This window comes from Ornithodoros turicata, chromosome 7 (genome assembly GCF_037126465.1).
Source record: "Ornithodoros turicata isolate Travis chromosome 7, ASM3712646v1, whole genome shotgun sequence".
NCBI classification, from domain to species: domain Eukaryota; kingdom Metazoa; phylum Arthropoda; class Arachnida; order Ixodida; family Argasidae; genus Ornithodoros; species Ornithodoros turicata.
Genome location: NC_088207.1, coordinates 13,135,942 through 13,151,066, shown reverse-complemented (window position 1 = coordinate 13,151,066; position 15,125 = coordinate 13,135,942). Strand labels below are relative to the sequence as shown.

General features: G+C 43.0%; 1 protein-coding gene across 6 annotated transcripts in view; it reads right to left on the bottom strand.

Annotated features, from left to right (window-relative positions):
* Nucleotides 1-15,125, bottom strand: part of LOC135400215 (serine/arginine repetitive matrix protein 1-like) — a 75,252-nt gene that overhangs the window by 27,109 nt on the left and 33,018 nt on the right. For 3 of the 6 annotated variants that reach the window (XM_064631975.1, XM_064631981.1, XM_064631980.1), the window contains 6 exons: nucleotides 13,278-13,361; nucleotides 12,020-12,082; nucleotides 10,833-10,968; nucleotides 8,423-8,507; nucleotides 5,779-5,872; nucleotides 3,814-4,028 (listed from right to left, as the gene is read on the bottom strand). In XM_064631975.1, the coding sequence (XP_064488045.1) occupies nucleotides 3,814-4,028; nucleotides 5,779-5,872; nucleotides 8,423-8,507; nucleotides 10,833-10,968; nucleotides 12,020-12,082; nucleotides 13,278-13,361 (677 nt within the window). The remainder of the gene's footprint in view (nucleotides 1-3,813; nucleotides 4,029-5,778; nucleotides 5,873-8,422; nucleotides 8,508-10,832; nucleotides 10,969-12,019; nucleotides 12,083-13,277; nucleotides 13,362-15,125) is intronic. The other 3 variants (XM_064631976.1, XM_064631978.1, XM_064631979.1) reach the window with 3 other exon arrangements.

Below are 15,125 nucleotides of genomic sequence, written 5' to 3'. Positions count from 1 at the left end.
TTCAATTTGTCTTCTTTTTGAGCACTTCTGAATGAAAGGGCTGCGATTAGGGGGTCCTACTCGGCTTGTATCTGTGTCTTGCCGAATTGCCCTGTCTCCCGTCATTCATGTCATCGCATCGAGCAGGTGCTATTGGCACTCGATAGTGATGCGGCAACATTTACAAAGGCCTATCCGCGTGGCAGAGTGCATACACGCTTGCTGGATGATCCAGGCTTACAAAGAACTGGAATCACGGGACACCTACATCCGCGCAAGATTCGTACGTGAAGGCTGGACTACTGTCTCCTGTTGCAGCGGCAAACTGAACACTTTGCGAGACAATGCAGTGTAATAACGTAAGAAACCCTGTGTACATAAGTTGCCTCAGCGTCCTGGGTCAAATTTCTTACATATTTCGTTCTTGTGTTTTTCTGTCATTGGTTCGAATATCTCGCGGGACTTCAAATTCGCGAAAAATAGGTCCTCGCGAAAATTACTACTTATAACAGTATGTCAAAACCAAACTGGAACTGGACCAAACAAAGAAAATAAGTTCAAATAACGGTTGAAAAACACTGACAAAATTTTTATTTTGAACTAACTGTTTACGATATCTTAACTCACTGTTTATGGATTTAATTTCCCAGTTGTATTCATCCTCCCCAAACTTTTTCCTGCATTTCTTTACACTTGCTCATGGGTACACACACGGGCTTTGAGTACACTTAACACCATAAGATTTTAAATAAACAGTGAAGAAAATAAAAGGTGATCACTGTCCTTACACATTTTTTAGCAACAGGAACAACGTACAACTCTATTTTGAGGAGTAGTTTCATTGTCAGGGGCAATACTCTATCCCATTGCTGGCGATAATGGGGTGAAATGAAATAATGAGTTGCCTCACATTGAGCACCTAAGTCCTACAGCGTCCAAAGACTTTAGAAGTGCTTTTAGGGCAGAGCGTTGGTGGGCTAGATTTGGCCATGGACCGAGCAATTTTGACATAGTGAGAGGTTGAGAGTCCAGCCGATTTAGAGGCACTGAAAGTGTGGATTGGAAAGGTTGGTAGTGTGGGCAATGGAGAAGGATGTGCTCTAGATCTTTGTGTGTTGTGTTCGTCCTGCAGTACCAGCGATTTCGTAAAGCAGGCTTCACCTCATGCAGGGAAGCATCAGGTGAAGTCCACTTTCGGGGTGCTGTCGTTGATATTCGTGGAACAAAACGGTACAAAAATCCAACACTGAAGTTTTCAACTTATTTAATGACACAAGCTTCCATGTAGCAGACTACATTTCTTCAGGTGTGAAAAACACAGGGCACATGGTGTACATTATATAGTCACAGGACACCACGTGAACACAGAATAAAAAAAATGAAAAAAGGAAAAAGGAGGAGGAGGAGAGGAACCTGCCTTGCGAGTGACCTTGCCTTTATGTTGGGGTTCGGCGGATTTACACTGGGAAGGTCAAGTGGAGATAAGACACCAAAGGTGACCGACTGGGTGGCGGTCCTACTTGGTGCTTAAGGGCGACAGGATGACTGTCTGAGTTGAAAACTTCAGTGTTGGATTTTTGTACCGTTTGTGCCTTCCGCAGACGTCAACGAGACCCTTCATCTTTCTTGTGCTGTTATTCGTGGAATAGTCGAATATTCGAAAAACCCAAATTTAGATATTCGAATCGCGAATCGAATACTTGGAGAGATTGATATTTGATTCGAATTTGAGAATCGAATATTCGCACACCACTGTGCATCGCAATGTGCACCGCAGTGACGGTGTTTGAATTATTTTAGATTGTGCCTAGAATTTTGGCATATGCATTCCGAAACTACCGTAATTTCACGCGTATAAGCCGCACCGCAGATAAGCCGCGGGACGCGTTTTTTGGGACGTTTTGAAAATTTTCTGGCAGATAAGCCGCACCCGCAGATAAGCCGCGGGCAATACGAGACGACTGATTTGTGCGACAAAGGAGACCAATCAGAAGGCCATAAACCCTGTGGTTCTTTCTCCGGGATCGGCACAGTGTACAAAGAGGAGGTCAGTTCTGGAGTTCTACCAAGAACGGATTGTGCCCTTGTCGGGTGTTTTTCGTGGACTGATGGGTCAGTGATCTTCCAGAAGACGTGAATCACTGTCACCACTTTCCTTAAAGCTGCTTGGGGGAATGCACCAGGAAGATCAATCTACTCGAATGTGGACCCGTCCCTGTTATGCACTGTTCGTGCATCGGTAGGGCAGTGCTGTTCCAGAGACACTGCCGGCCCTTTCGTTAAAATCGGCATATGGGGAAACTAGCAGGAAAAAATAGTCATCAGATAAGCCGCACCGGTGGATAAGCCGCAGGGCGCCCGTGAGAGAAAAAAATCGCGCATAAGCCGCGGCTAATACGCGTGAAAATACGGTAGTTTCGAACAGGTTCTTTAAAGGTTTTAAGTTATTTGTTAAATGACATGAATGTCCCAGTAGCTCAACTGGAGCAGAACCCCTATAGAGTATACCTGAACCCTACCCATTAAAATTTTGGTTGTACACTCCACTTGTGCATTCCATTCCCCATGTACTCACAACATCATGGCTGTGTACAAATATAGTAGTACCTATCAAATACATACAGTCAGTGCTTGCTTGTTAGAATGGATTCGACTATACCATACTGTATCTCTTGTTTTGTCTAAGCAGAACTTTGTCTTCAACAGACCTTGTCATAATAGCCTACCTGCTACAGCAGACCGAATTTAAAGCAATTTTTGTTTTATTGGAGCCGTAACAGACTTCCATAAGACCAAAAGTTGAGTTCCACATTACTTGGGACAGAAAGAATCGTGCCTGGTGACATATCATATAATGAATCGATTGAGGGGTAATCTAACCAAAAGACAATGCAATTTCATCTTTGTTTTTATGCCAGTGACGAGTGCCATAGAGACTGGAGTAGGCTGCCGTCAAAATGACAGGAAAACAAAAAAAAATGAAACAGACTACTATCAGCAAAAAAAAAAGGGAGGACTATGAGTGGTGCTGAGAGGGCCATGGACATGCCCCTGTAGACTGTGAACTCGATGGCGAAAAATAAAGGGAATGCCCTTATTTACTCCTTATTTTGGATAGATAGAGCACTCTGGAAAAAATAAAACAGCCTTTTCCTGCTGGATTATGAGGGCCTGTTGCGGCACATTGAGGACGACAAGGAGGAGGAGGAGGGGATCAGAGAACAGGTACTGTCAGCAGCTCGTGATCTTACCGGACAGAACACTGGCTTTAGCAGCATCGCCAGCACGACCACAGAGCGACAGCTACTGTAGGGCGAGCGCCTGTTTTGCACCGTGGAATTAGTGAACCCCCTCAATGGTGCTCCGTTTCTAAGTTACAAAGGTGTATTAATACCTTTGTGCAAATTGTGCAAATAAATATGGTACATGCAAATCATTACATTATCCAAGTTTTGTGATGCATGCTGGAGTATTGATGGGATTTCTTTTTTTCTTTTTCTCCCTCTTTTTTGATGTGTCAAAACGAGATACAGATCTTGACCATGCTTGTGAGTCCAGTTCCAACATCCGAGAAGGAAAAGCCTCAGCCGTTCCTATCTCATCTCGTAAGCACGCGTCAAACTTTTGGGGTGCGTTAATTACGTGAATGTGTCAGCTACGCGAGCAAGTAGAATACTCTTAACTATCCAACACCGTGTATTTACAAACGCACGTGTACCCACTGAGCTTGCCTAAACATGGAGGGATGGATAGCTCCAGAAGACAGTCCTTCCAGCTTCCGGCGGTACGGGAATGCCCTGTGAACCAGTTCGGGCACTGAGTAGGCAAGCTTACCGTGGTGTCTGGGCGAGAGCTAGCGCTGCTAGAGAGGCATTGGCATCCACGTGACTCCAGAGATCTCCCTGTCGTGAGTACACACGCTGTAGCTGGTCCCCTCCAGGAAAGGCACTGGCTCGCGAACGACAGCGGTACTCGTCGGCTTTCTGCAGCCGCTCCACCACCTCCGTGTACCATGAGTTGGGATCCACCACTGGTGGAGCTTCGGGAACCTTGCCAAAATTAGAACACGTCGATTTCCTTAGGAGCCGACATTCGCCTAGTTGCAGGACACGACAACGTACACAACGAAGCAAAATGATTATTACAGCGTTACGTATATTTAAGAAGCGACTTTTTCGGGTTGAATGCCTTACTCATATTCGGGGTGCGGGGAGTGGGGGCGCTACCTTTAAATCTGTATTTCGTGGAGAAATCTAGCGATAATAAACCTCTACCCGGCAAACGTCATTATGACGTTGGTAGACAGACCGAAACCAAAACAGATCGGAAGGGGAAAGCTGGGTTCCACGAATGAGCAATTGTTCGCTGAAAGAAAGTAGGACCGAATGTTGTGTCCCTTTCAGAGACCATCGTAATCCCCTCAAGACCGTGGCTTTCAGACCCGACCTTGTTTGCCACTAGCTTTGAACGTAGTTCAACTCTACCAAACTCGTGGCGCTGTCGAACATTATGACGTCATTTGTTTACAAACAGGTAGAGGTCTATTGTGCCTTCGGGAGTTATTGGGTGTTTCTGTTTCTCCTCTGCCTATTAAGTCCTTTTGTAATCTTTCCTATAGACTAGTTTCGACGGGTGATGCCACAAGGCTGGTGTAGGCAAAGCAAATTATCACAGAGGCCGGGACAGTGAGAATAATGTGACACAGTTTGCCAGAAATTACCATTCGATAACACCTGAGGCAGTCTGCAATTACATACGTGTTACGTTACATTACATTCGCGTTCGTGTGGTTGCCTCACAATAATGGTGTCTTTTGTTTGTAAACGGAACGAGACATATATCATCTTTATTTTCTTTGTGGGTGACCTACCAGCGCTAATCCCCGAAGGCACAGACAGTGCTGACACACACGGGTGTATTTCTAGGGACGTAAGTGAGCCATTCTTACACGCGTTACAGGTGGCGACCTTTGTTCATCTTCGGTAGAAACGCCACTTGAAGATTTCGTAGTTAGTGGAACTCGGGGAGAAATCGGGTTTAAACCGAATTGGTCGGAGGGGAATAACCGGGAGGAATGAGGTTTAACCCGAAAAAGTGGGAGGGTGAAAAACATACGCAGTAAAGCCTACAAATAACGATGATGAAGCAACAAGTGCGTAAATGGCTGTGCGATGTGCACCGAAACCTAGAGATGATGCGCAAAGTTTTAATGGTGCAAAAGGAACTCATCCTATAGTGCATCAAATGAAGGTGTGGAGGCTGGATGCTAAGCATCGGCCCTTATCGTTCTCATACAGATTGCAGTGGTTATGCAAACGTGAGCAGGTCACAAAACAGAGGGTACTGCTTATGAAATACACTACAGTATTTTCCAGTGTATAATACGCACCGCGTACAACACGAGTGAAATTTGAAAAATCTCTGGTGCACAACACGCACCTCCGAGTTGGAAATACCCAGGCTAATGTGTAGTCAACAGAACCTGTAGCTCTACAGGTTAGCTCTTACGGCTTTCGTCGTCACTGTCAAAAGTAATACAATCATGCGTGTCACGTGTAAGTGTTTTACAGCAACAAGCTGTTAAGGGCTCAATTTCCTGAAGATGCTGTCCTGTACATACATTGCTGCATTGCTGCACTGATCCACGCCTTGCTTTCCAGCAGTTGCTTTCACAGATGACTAGTATGAATGAGGTTAACACTGATAGCTTCTGCTTGCTATGTTGCCCATAACATTCTGACAAGAGACTGCGAATGTGACACAAAGGAAGCTAACTGTAAGAAGTAAATGTGACATTACCATGGCCTTTGGCTTTTTCCAGCTGCCATCAACATACATGTACGATGAGAAAGGCTTAAACTTTGCCTTGTACTCTGTTCGTTTTGCGCTTTTCCTGGCAAAAGAAATTTTGAAATTAACAACAACAACAAACTGTTACGCATTTACATATCACACAAGCTTTTCATTATCCAGAGAATTCTTGTAACATTGTAATCCGGATCTGTTTGCTCCAAATACCAGATATAAATATTTTCTTAATCTACACGTGAACCATGCAGGTCACGTTTCTACTATACTCCAGATACAGTGTAATTGAATATATAACTTCCTAAAAAAATCAACTACATGCAGCTGAGAGTATGGTTAGCTGATTTACAGCACTATTTTGAACAACATTTACAACAATATTTCGAACGGATATTGCTGAGTGACACCAAAAGAAGCCTTAAAGTTGTATAAGTTTCTGGCAAGGTCTTCAGTGCCCGTAACAATTTGACTTTCTGTAGCTTTGTAGCCTGATTTCAGTTACGAGTTAATACAGCTAAACCTCAACATTAGAGGTAAAAAGAAGTCTGCACTGCAAAATTTCTTGTGATACGAAGTTCTGCACATAAGGGTGAACAACCTGAAATTCAACATGATGTTTAACATCCTAGCGTATAATTCACATAAATTACTAACAAAATAGTCCATGACATGAGACTGTGTGACTCTTTCTTCAAATTGGTGCCAGGGCTCTTTAGTGATGTCCTGAATCACCGGCATTTGGCGTTCAAGTGGTCTGCCACCTCAATCTCTGTCATTATAGAGTGCCGTAATTTCTGACCAATAACAAATAAGGTGAGGAAGCATAGAGGAAGGGTAGAGATGCTTGAGCACATACTAGAGAGAGACAATTGTTAAATTATTATTAGATTAAATTAATTGTTAATTAAATTATTCATACTTCTAATCAGTTAATCGTCATTCTTTTTACCTTATCTCGCTCGCTTCTCATTTATTATTTATTTTTTATCTACATGTATTGCATTGGATATGTAAGACAAGATAACTGTGTTACGTCAAGTAAAAAAATACACTGGTGTATCAAAGGGAGGAAAATGTCGGAAACTGGAAACCTATATAGTTACATCAATGTTCAGCACGTTTTAGTTTTACGGCTGGTTGTCCTGCCACTTGCCTAGCAGGCTGTTTTAGACCGCTATCACACGACAAATTGAATGGCATTTCTAGCGAATGGCATTCGCACTGAATGACATTCGTTCGGTGTCACACGGAGAAACCAAATGGCATTACATGCGAATCAGCTTGAGGTGCTCATTGGCTTTTCTTTGTTGCACAGACTGCGTGCCCTCATCAGTAGATAGGTACAAAAACAGCAAAGACAAACCATTAAGGGGGAATCACTTCTTCGCAGGACAATAGAGAAAGTTTGTTCGCACAGCGCTCAGAAACGGCGTGAGATACCGTCAAAACAGAAGTACTGGCGTGTTTTCCTTGTATTGCCCTTGTCAATGACACATTTTGTAGAGTTCCAGGACAATCCGTTGATTTGTATTGAGCCCCAATTCGCTAATATTTTAGTGTTCAACATTTCATCGAGATGGCAGCGTATGTTCGAGATGTGCCAAACTTTATTAAAAACTTTGTTAATTTATTAAAAATCAATGGCTCAACCTTGTCCTCTAAAAAATGCGTCATTGACTAGAGAAAAGCTAAGAGAACACGCAGTACCAACGTTATGATGATTGTTTAGAATATTCACGTGTCTTGTGCGAACGAAAATTGCCCATAGATTTCTGAAGAAGTGGTTCCGCCTTAAGAGAAATTAAACACAAATGAAAGGTTGTATTCCAATATTTTATCACACGTTTAATCACTTTTAATCACAAGGAGGGCTTAACACTCTTTTTCAGAGAACTCAGAACTCTCAGTGCAGGGTATCCTAAGTTCTCTTTTGTCACTGGACCTGAAGAAGTCCCAGACGGGATACATAACGTTCTCCTGTATCGTTACCCTGACTGGTGCGCCAAATATCTTCTTCCGATTTTCAAGGAGTCGTTAGAAACAGGCAAGGTCCAAAAAGCATGGAAAACAGCTAAGGGTGTGGTTCACAAAGCAGGTGACCATACACCGGTTATCTAGTTATCCACCAATTTCCCTCCTCAGTACGTGTTCCAAGCTTCTTTAGCATATTTTATCAAAGCACATCAGGGATAACCAATTATCGACAGTGACATAATATGCGGACAACATTATTTTTCTTGGTGTAGCTCGATGGAATACAAACGAATGACATTCGGTATGAATGTCATTCACTGGGAATGCCATTCAATTTGCAGTGTGACAGGGGTATAACAAGCCGCACTGCTTTCCACTTGTACTTGTTTCTGTTGACTGCATGACAAGTTTCTCGCAGCTAAAAGAGGTCCCAAGCAATCTCCAGAATTTGTAAAAAAATATGTAGAATGGTGTTCAGAGGTGTCCTTTGCCATGTCAGTATGGCGGTATATAACTCTCGCATTCTCGGGGTTCACTCAAATTTCATTGTGCATAAAAGTTGTTCATCAAAGAGAGTCTATAAGGAGCCTATATACCTTGGAACATGAAAAGCATGTGTTACATCAAAGAGTTAACGATTTTGCAAAAATGTCACACCGACCTCGACTCGTGCCCGGAATCTCCCATCTGTGCTATGTGATCCACGGTCGCTTCCATGGCACCATGCCTTCGAGAACTATGGCCATCTGCAAAGGTTAATGGCAGGAAGTCAGTGTGGTAATAACCAACATGTTTTGCCATAACAACAGGTGAACTAAGTCAGAGGCCATGGAGAAGAGAAGGTAAACACCTTGGAAAATTGTACAAACCAATTTGAAATCAAGTATCAACCCAAGTTCATGCTTCTCTCTCCCCTTTTCTTTTTTTTAATGACTTCAAAAAACTCACATATTACTGCTTGCTGAACATTATGAGTTCAGCTGCATAGTGTCAGTTTCACTTATTGGGTGCGCACAAAAAAACAATGCTATAAAGATTACTGGCCACCTCTGTGTTGTTATAAACGACTATGACATCCTTTTCTACCAATGCTAGACCCACTTTATTACCACTTCAACATAGCTGCACCTTCCATGAATAGAGCATCATGGTTTTCGTTAATTTATTGCTACACTCATGTTCACTTTTGATGTGAAGTTGGGTGCGTACATCATGTCTTGAACCAGGTCTTCTTGGGAATGATGACATAACTACAAATATTCTAACTAAATAGTAGAACTATTAGAACTAAAGTCCATGTGATGAGTCATCATAAACAAGATTATCACACAGGCAGTATCCTTTTTCATTCCAGTTCCAGTTCAGGGATTTCGTTCCAGTTCAGTTCTGGTTTGGCCACGTCAAAAATTGAACCGGTTCGCAACCCCGAACCGGTTCAACGCTTCTGTTTTATATCTCTCATAAAACTGCCCTTATCAGAAAATGTGTGGCTAATAGCATACTGCTATTATCTGCATTGATGTTTTTAGTGGTCTGGTACACCCTTTGGTGATAGAAAGGAGAAATTAACTAACACTTGCAAACAGCATCCACGCTGATGAAGCAGTGTAGTCCTGCTACTGTCTTCCCTAAATCGCTTTTTTCACATACACAGTGCCCACAAAATACACTTAAAGAAAGCCCAAATAAGATAGCCTTCATTTTACATAGATGACGGTACTGATCTGGCACACTGCATTCGCAGTGCGAATCGATCTGAAATCATACTGTAGCATGTCGAAAATAAGTAGAGCCTGAAGTTTTGGGGAAATATTTTTTTCTAAATTCGGGAGCTAAAAATCGGGTAAAAAAAGTGTGCAGTAAATTCATGCAAATTCGAGTGAAAAAAACTACCAGTATGCTAAATTTTGGGAGAAATCGGGTTCAGTTACTCAAACTAACCGTAGTGGTTTGGTACAAACGGTGATTTAAGTGCATTTGCTGCCAAAAAAGAAAGTTAATGCATTCCTACAGACATTCCAGTGAGGGGAATTTGCCGGACAAAAATCGGGTTTCACCCTAAAGGCTCAACCTTCAATTCGGGGTGCAAATTCGGGGAAGAATCGGGTAAAACCCTAAAAATTCAGGCTCTAAAAATAAGTCTGCCGGCCTTGCTCTGTCCGAGCTCACAGAAGTGTACCGGTTAATCCACAACACAAAGGCAATACGTCAAAACACAATTGCACTACCACTAAGACAGACTATATTTATTTTTCATACCACCACCAATCATACAAGGCACACAGCGATTTATCCACACCCTCTACACTCCCCTTAACACCTCCCCCCTTAAAAAAAATATGGAGGAGACCCCGTAAAATTTTGTGAGATAGCACAATACTTCATCAAAAGCATGTAAATGTGCCCTTATGGTGCCCAACCTCCCCAATCAATGTCTGTCCAGAAACCAACATTCGAAACCTCGCTTCCTTCACAGTAATCAACATAATTCTCGAGATATTTTTCCCGCATTTCATAAGTGTGTAGTTGTAATCATATCATTTGCAAGTTCTTCCCAATGCTGACCCACTTCCCTGGCCCGTCTGCCTATCTGGCCCTACCCAAGCTGTCAGCTGTAGTAATGCAGAGTGTCTACCAAACTGCAGCCTTCAAATTCCCTGACTTTTCCAGGTTTTCCCTGATCATTTCAAGCGAATTCCCTGACAAATTTCAAAGGGAACTTGGCTCCTGCTCCTACGTTTCGACACAGATCCCTCATAAAAAAGACCATTTATTAAGTATTAGTGAGGCTATCCTGCTTTTCTGCCCTCAGAACTTGTCGTACTGGCACACTGCTACTTTTTTGTAACGTTGCTGCGGCATCGCCGCTCAACCACCGGTCGGCACTCGCGAATTCGCCATGCATCATCATGGTACTTGTCTTTTTGCGATTTTCCCTGACTTCACCTGCTTTTTGGCCAAATTCCCTGACAATCCCCTGACTTTCCCAGTCACATTGAAATTCCCTGACAATTCCCTGTTTTCCAGGTCGGTAGACACCATGAGTAATGCAACAAATATAAGGACCTCACCTGGTACATCCGCTTGCTTGAAGCCAGCGCCATCTTCGGGGGGCAGGGCAGGCTTTGGAGGCCAGGCGAAGGCTGCCCGATATTCGGTTGCCTTCAGGGGTCGACCGTCCTCCAGTGCATTGCTCTGAACCACAAGCTGAGAGATTAACCCCGCGGTTACCCCCGAGCCTCCGCTCAACGTCTGAAAGCGGGGCAGCCATGCAGCGGCAACACGTTTGCAGAGCGCTCACTCATTGTATCATGCAAATATTGTTCATGGTCTCACATACTGTACAAAGACCATTTTACCACCGTATATTTATTAGTATTTTACTACGTTTTCTCGTAACCGCAGGTCACGTTCCGAACCGTTATTTCACGTGCGAGACTAGCAAAAAATAGATAAAGGGAAATGCCTCGGGACAAGAGCCGCCAATATTTCGGCAGATATATATATCCGGATATAAATATTGGTGGCAAAAAAAAAAGTTAAAGTTAAGTTTAAGAAAAAGTTACAAGATATCGAAGTTTTAACAATAATACTAGGTCCCACTGCTACAGAATTGAGGCTAGGGACAGTGCAGTATGTTGGCTGGGTATCGTGCAATACTCATTTTGAGTAGTCCACATCAAAAGTGGGATATGTCATTCAGGGGTACTTAAATTCGCGATATTTTTATCCACACGAAAAAATGACTTCTGCAGTAATCTATAAGAAGGTCTCCGCTGAATAGGCCAGGGGCGTCTCATAGCTGGGTACAAAGCTGGGTTGGCATGTCATCATTATTGTGATTTCATTAGGATAGTATTTCATGCAGGTCATATCCCCAGACATATATTACCCACAGAGCTTCAGGAACAACTTAAACCATTAGGTAGCCCTCCCTCACAATCTAACTGAGCGAACGCTTTTACAGTCTACGCCAAACTGAATGCATAGTACAACAGCGAAAGCTCTGCAAACCCATTTTCACAACACAAATCTACAAGGTCATAGAAGAGCCATCTCAGAGCATGAGAAGCGAGAAAGCAGAAAGCTGGTTATTTAGCCTCAAAAGTACACACGCCCTTCACCTAAGCGTAAGCGGTAGTCCAGAGAGGTGTTAGAACACACAGTACGCACAAAGCATGAGAGAGGCAGCACACAGCTGTCATCATTGTTTCAATGGTGACACACACCCTTTTTGGTGCCTCGAGCACACCCCTACCTCACTATCATCAGCTGTGTGGCTCTCCCTTGTTGTAGGATCCTCGGTAACCTCCTCTTTGTTCTGCAAACATTGCCATACTTCACATATGACGTTAATGTGGCAGACAAGCCATAGCTCACGATAACTCCAAGCTGCTAGACCTTACGCAACTTCAGCATATCAACTGTACTGCAGCTATAAATCTGTGGAACCTCCGCAATGATTGAAAAATTGAATTTTCTGATGGGCCGCGGTTGAGTTTTGAGCTCATGACACTGTCGTCTATCGCTTGAGCCAGGGCAAGAAAAACAAATCACAAAACGGTTGTTGCACCAAAATGATACCCGATAGGATGTCCGTATCAGTTTATAAAAGAAGATCAACTTGTAGATACACTATGAGAATTCCAATATGGGTATCAGCCATATGGTGCCACAAAAAACACAAATGTACTGTACTTTCTAGTGAAATATCACACAGTGATTTCAAATCTGGGCAAAGTTACTGTACTTCTTTTGGAGAAGCACAACTTTTCCGTAAAAGGCAACATGTGCGTATGTGACCTCTATTTAGTACTACTAATAAACTTTACAGACATTGCTAAAGCTTGAACAGAGGCTTATATATACTGCAGACTGTGCTTCAGATATCCGAGAAAACTACAAACAATGCATTAATTTTCCATTGCCTTACAACAAGATTCGTCCCTCTTTCATTTGACAGCCGTATCAAAATTTTCCGTAGTTGACAATCCTATATGTAATTATCTGACACAATTCTCAGCACAAGGATGCTCTACACCCGCCATTTTTTTGCAACCAGAATATCTGCAAGCAGTCGCTTTTGACAAAATCACTTCTTTGCCCAGTAACACTTCATGGGTAACATCATTTTCACATTTATATATTCGCGTCTGTTTATATTCCAATTTTTGTGCATTCTGAAAGATCTATGTCAGCACAAAACCAAAAGATGAACATATTTTGCCATTGTAAGTCCTACTGTGCTTCCCACGTGAGATGGCAGCTTATTCCTCTGAAGTATGAGTGCATCACATTGGCTGAGTGAGTCCCAGCGCTGGTGTCATTGCCACAAGTTTGGGAGTAATCAGCGGTACGGGGACTCATTTGCAAGTCTGCGTGTGTTCGCTAACGTAGAAAGCCGGAGTAGTCGGTATTTGACGCAATGTACGGTAAGGTACCCCCTGTTGTTCGCAGAATCTAAGCAGGTGTATACAGCTCTGCAGTGGAGGTGAAAGCCAAGCAGTGAGTCTTACCATGACGTGTCTTCCCCTGCCTAGGCTCGGGTCTGCGGAACGGCTTCGAGAACCCACTTTGGACTTGTTATTGCGTTCCTCAGCCTGTCAATGGACAAGGTTCTTAACATGAGATTACTCGCCCACATTTTTTGATCACTCAGGGACCTTATTCTCATCAAAGTAATCGACCTTGATGACTTTGTGTCTCCCCTGTCGTTGATCGTTACGTGAAGAAGGCGTGAAGGAATAGAAATTAATGTCACGCCCCCTCGACCAATAGACCACCCGCTGTTTGCAAACAGTGTATGTCACAATGCCAGATGCCGCGACCCGTTGTTGGCAAAATAAAGCCACGTGTGTTGGCAGCCGCCGATCGCATGAGTTGTTTTGATGGTTGTTTTCGATGATGGATGCCATCCCAGGTAGCACAACATCTTGGCCCAATATTGGCACAATATCGGTCCAATATTGGGCCGGTATTGCCAATATTGGTCCAATATTAGGCCAAGATGTTGCGCTACTTGGAATTGCACGAAGCAGATACAAAGGAAAACTTCATGTGTGAGGCAGACACTGTGCTGACCTCACCTCACAAAACGTGAAAACCACGAAGTTACACGACGGCAACAACCACCTACGCTTGTTTTGCCAACGATCTGCTCTTTCCCAACCTCATGATATCTTCATGTGCCGTGCCATGGCGGGTGGTCTATAGCCAAGCTCTTGATCCTGCAGTCTTAGTGATAAAGTAGATAAAGCATGAAGAGTGCAGGACCCAGTGCTCGACTATTGGTTGAGGACGGCACATAAGATTAATCTCTGTTCTTCACGCCTTCTTCACGTAACGACCAACGACAGGCGAGACACCAAATAATCGAGGTCCATTACTTTGACGAGAATAGGGCCCCGGCCTTAACACATCTCGCAGGACAGAAAAGCTACGAGGGTTGCAAAATGTCCAAGCATGTTATTCTGTTATTCCTTCCTTCCTCGCACATTTTTGGAATACAGCTGCTGAACAAGTGGGTAATGTCACCGAGTGCGTAGCATTTTCTTCACCAATATAGTTTTTATTAAACGTATATGTACCGCGGTATCTGCTCTTCTAGCAAGTCGTCCATGTCTTGAGTGTGTGTAAATGCATAATTTGATAGGTAGCTATTCATAGATACTGTAGAAGTACTTTTTTTAGATTTTAGAATATATTGGGGCTTTTGGGAAGAACTGCCTGAAAAAGTGATTTTGAGGGACTTAAATTCGTGAAAGAGGTTGAAGGTCCTGTTCAATTTTACAGGAGCATGACAGGCACCTCAAACGTGTACTTTTCTGCCGCATAGTATGAACACACTTCCTTCAGGAACTGTTATTATAAAGAATTATAAAGATAATTAGAATATAAGTATAAAAGTACATAGATCTAGAATTATAAGTATAAAGAATAAAGGCATTATAAAGAATTTTCTAGCAACAAAATTTGGCTGTAACAAAGGACAGAAAACTCTACACTCTGGCAGCACTGAACTCCGAAGAAAACTGGAATGGGTAAGTAAGCCCACGTTGCATTTAAACATTACAGGGTCCTGCGTAGCTCTCAGAGAAACGGAGAGATACATTTAACCAAGATTTTTTTAAGCCCTTTATTCCATGCTGTTGCCTATAGGCAAGACTACAGTCACTATATAAGCTTAAGCGTAAGCTTATATAGTGACTGTAGGCAAGACCACTTTCTATTGAGTTGAAAGGCAGTGTACACTTGCACTTTGCTGGGTATGCTGCAGTGATGCTCTCAAGAAACACTGTCAGCTGCTTTCTGCAACTGTTCTGTTTTGTTCTTCTGTTCATAGAGAGGGGACTGTAGTACTGGCA